Here is a 2,425-nt window from a genome sequence, read left to right as displayed (position 1 = left end):
TTTATATTGTAGATCAAATATGTTGTCCATATACAGGTAGAAAAACAGCAGATAAACAATGTTTTTAATTATGATGGCTATATATTATTTGTCATCAAAAGTGTTTCAATTATCCTTTGAAGGTGAAGTGATCAAAGAAATGACAATGGTCAAATTCAGGCGTCAGTAAATGTTACTTCTCACACCAGTTGAGGAGCCGTAATATAGTTTGGTCTAAACACCAAGCAAAACAGATGGCTGTCATTTATAAAGTGTATGCAGAAAATTGGTGAAGATTGCACGGCTGTCTGTCCTATGTGTTGTGTTATTTTGACTTCAAAATGGCGCCGCGAGAGTGGCTGCCTTTCCAGCAGCTCCTATATTTTGTATATTTTATATTCTTCCCTTCATAAATTTGCTGCTGTGAATTGGGAATTTCTCCATTGCGAGACTAATAAAGGTTTTCTTATCGTATCTTAAAGAGTAGCTGTGAGGGCCTCTCTGAGGTGTAAATACAAGTTCACAGCCTGAAATGGATCTTTTCGTGGCATTAGATCGGACTGGGCCATTAAAAAAGCACACAATGCAAATACATCTGGATCACAAGGCATGGTCAAACGAAAGACACACTGGCTTTTGCACAGTTGAACTTGTTTATTGTCAACTGGGGAGAGGAAGTCCCTTGTACCATAAAGTCCAGGTAACGTATACATCACGTTGGGCCGACCACAGGGGACATTCATGTTCTTTGAGGGCCTGATGAGATGGCTGTTCCAAACTAGGGCCATGTCATCCAACTCATCCTGTTGAAAATAATATTCAGACAGGTTAAATAAGAGTTGCCAGAGTTTTATGAGCCAGAAATTTTAGCATGAAGCTGCTTTTTTTGTCTCACTCCTCCCTGTCACGTCCCGTGTTTGCCAGCAGGGGGCGGGCTTTCTCTCCTCCGCCCACACACCTGTTACGTGTTGGTCGGTGATTACTCTGCCTTTATTAGGACGCTCTGGCAGTCGACTCACTGCCGGAGAATTCCACGCCGTGCCATTATTCTCTCGCTCAGATTCCTACCTTGATTACTCGTTGCCTCCTAGCCTTGTGGCTGTTACTACGCCTCATTATTCTTCTCGCATGAAATTCATACACTTGTCTAATCAGACCGTCCTCGCCATTTGTTTTCCGCGAGCGTTTTCGGTTGTTCCCTTTATTCCTTCCCTGGTCCTTATTTTGACCAGCGCTTTTTGTTATTTTTCCCTGTCGGGTATTTTGTGTTCTTTATTAAAGACTCCCTTTGTTCTCTGACAAAATCCTTTTACGTGTCTGCTTTTTTGGGGATCCACCTCCTTATTTTGTTGTGCATGAAGCGATCTTTCCATCGCTTCGGGCACAACGTGACACTCCCCTCTCATTTGTACCACATCTCACCACTCCCCACTTTTCCTTCACCTTCAACCCGTGATAACACACCATTATCTTCTTTCCTTCTTTTGTGTTTCTGTCCACTTTCCCATCAACTCACTCTCACATACAAAAATACCCATTTAATTAATGAGTCTACCAGAATGTATGAACTCACCTGAATAAGTCCCATGCAACAAAATTGTAGGATGTTTTTGTCCAGAAATCCACCATCAAAGAAGCCATTGTCTCTGAGGTCTGTGAAGAGGGATAACCAGAACTCCATGCACTGGCTGCGAAGAAACCGCCACCAATATTCAATTCTTTGATTGGCGGTGCTGGCTCCATCCAAGTAACTGTCAAGAGTGCTGCCTGGCGGTATTGGAACCAGGAAACGCTGGAAGCCTTTAACGTGACCATTTTCAGTCCCAAGATCAGCTCGAACGATTCGAGGACAACCCCCCAAACGGTGCACAACGTCGATGTAGTAACCTCCAATCAACTTCGGGTTACTACTTGTTATGTAGGCATTGAGCCACATTATTTTCCTTGAAAACCCATCAATAGCCCCATTGATACAAATTCCAAATGGTTTCAGTTTGTCATAGGAGTCCATGTGCCATATAAAATTTGGCCCTTTGGAGAAGTAGTTTCGCCGTCTCAGACGTCTTGTTTGCCTTAACGACACTCCTCTCGGATCCAACTCTTTCAGGACCAGACGAACGTCCTCTTTCCTGACAAGAAGTCCATATTCTCTGCACTCACTGTACATCCACCTGTAACCGTGTAGTTGTCCGGAATGCTGCAATTGGTTGCGAATGAAGTCAATACAAGTCATTGAACGTTTTCCGACGAAATAGTCCTCTTTGGTTCAGCACTCGCTTCAAATGTCTTTCACTTATTTGGAAACCGTACTTAACATCAAGAACAGATTTAATGTATTTGTATTTCAGGCCAATTTCAAAGTAAAATTCTATTAAACTCACGAACGGTTGAACACGCTCCATAACTGTTGTCTCCGCTTACACGTACGATGACCCGGAAGCACGTA

At 43.0% G+C, this 2,425-nt stretch overlaps 1 protein-coding gene across 1 annotated transcript; it reads right to left on the bottom strand.

The window, feature by feature from the left end:
• Nucleotides 1-261: 261 nt before the first annotated feature.
• Nucleotides 262-2,196, bottom strand: LOC127600439 (uncharacterized). Its single transcript, XM_052064985.1, has 2 exons — nucleotides 1,553-2,196; nucleotides 262-782 (listed from the first exon to the last, which is right to left on the bottom strand). The coding sequence occupies exons 1-2, from the start codon at nucleotides 2,144-2,146 to the stop codon at nucleotides 456-458; spliced, it is 921 nt and encodes a 306-aa protein (XP_051920945.1). The 5' UTR covers nucleotides 2,147-2,196; the 3' UTR covers nucleotides 262-455.
• Nucleotides 2,197-2,425: the final 229 nt, after the last annotated feature.

The sequence above is a fragment of the Hippocampus zosterae genome, chromosome 1, assembly GCF_025434085.1.
Source record: "Hippocampus zosterae strain Florida chromosome 1, ASM2543408v3, whole genome shotgun sequence".
NCBI classification, from domain to species: Eukaryota; Metazoa; Chordata; class Actinopteri; order Syngnathiformes; family Syngnathidae; genus Hippocampus; species Hippocampus zosterae.
This window is presented reverse-complemented; position numbering and strand designations above follow the sequence as displayed.

Excerpts from the sequence above, each read along its gene's own strand:
- LOC127600439 (XM_052064985.1), bottom strand. The coding sequence starts at position 2,146 with ATGTACAGTGAGTGCAGAGAATATGGACTTCTTGTCAGGAAAGAGGAC. Across the intron at positions 783-1,552 it reads GTTGCATGGGACTTATTCAG|GATGAGTTGGATGACATGGC; the intron begins GTGAGTTCATAC and ends TATTTTCAACAG.